The following is a 333-nucleotide window of genomic DNA, read 5'->3' as shown; positions in this document are numbered from 1 at the left end:
AATTAAAGGATATACTAATGAACTTTTCATTTTTAAATATTTTATTAATCAATTATGAAAAAGTTACATTATGAAACTGAAAATGGGAACCTGCTTCACATGAAGGAATAACAACTTACTAATGTTGGAAACTCTTTAACAGTTAATAATGTTACACTATAATATAGAATCTTACACTTGCTGATAATGGTGATATTGTTTTATGCTGGTTGAAATGTTGGTCGCATCAAAATATCATGAATCTGTGAAGAGGAAAAACAAGATTTTAACAATAATTTACTTAGTAATCCATGTCAACCCAAAGTATGGTGTTAAAAGTACTAAATACAATAA

General features: G+C 26.4%; 1 protein-coding gene across 5 annotated transcripts in view; it reads right to left on the bottom strand.

Annotated features, from left to right (window-relative positions):
• Positions 1 to 23: 23 nt before the first annotated feature.
• Positions 24 to 333, bottom strand: part of LOC119591283 (dehydrogenase/reductase SDR family member 11-like) — a 5,295-nt gene continuing 4,985 nt past the window's right edge. For all 5 annotated transcript variants that reach the window (XM_037940006.1, XM_037940009.1, XM_037940004.1 and 2 more), the window contains exon 7: positions 24 to 242. In XM_037940006.1, the coding sequence (XP_037795934.1) occupies positions 201 to 242 (42 nt within the window). In that variant the 3' untranslated portion in view covers positions 24 to 200. The remainder of the gene's footprint in view (positions 243 to 333) is intronic.

The sequence above is a fragment of the Penaeus monodon genome, chromosome 28 (assembly GCF_015228065.2).
Source record: "Penaeus monodon isolate SGIC_2016 chromosome 28, NSTDA_Pmon_1, whole genome shotgun sequence".
Lineage (NCBI taxonomy): Eukaryota > Metazoa > Arthropoda > Malacostraca > Decapoda > Penaeidae > Penaeus > Penaeus monodon.
The sequence above is the reverse complement of the archived record's forward strand: the minus strand, read 5'-3'. Positions and strand labels throughout refer to the sequence as shown.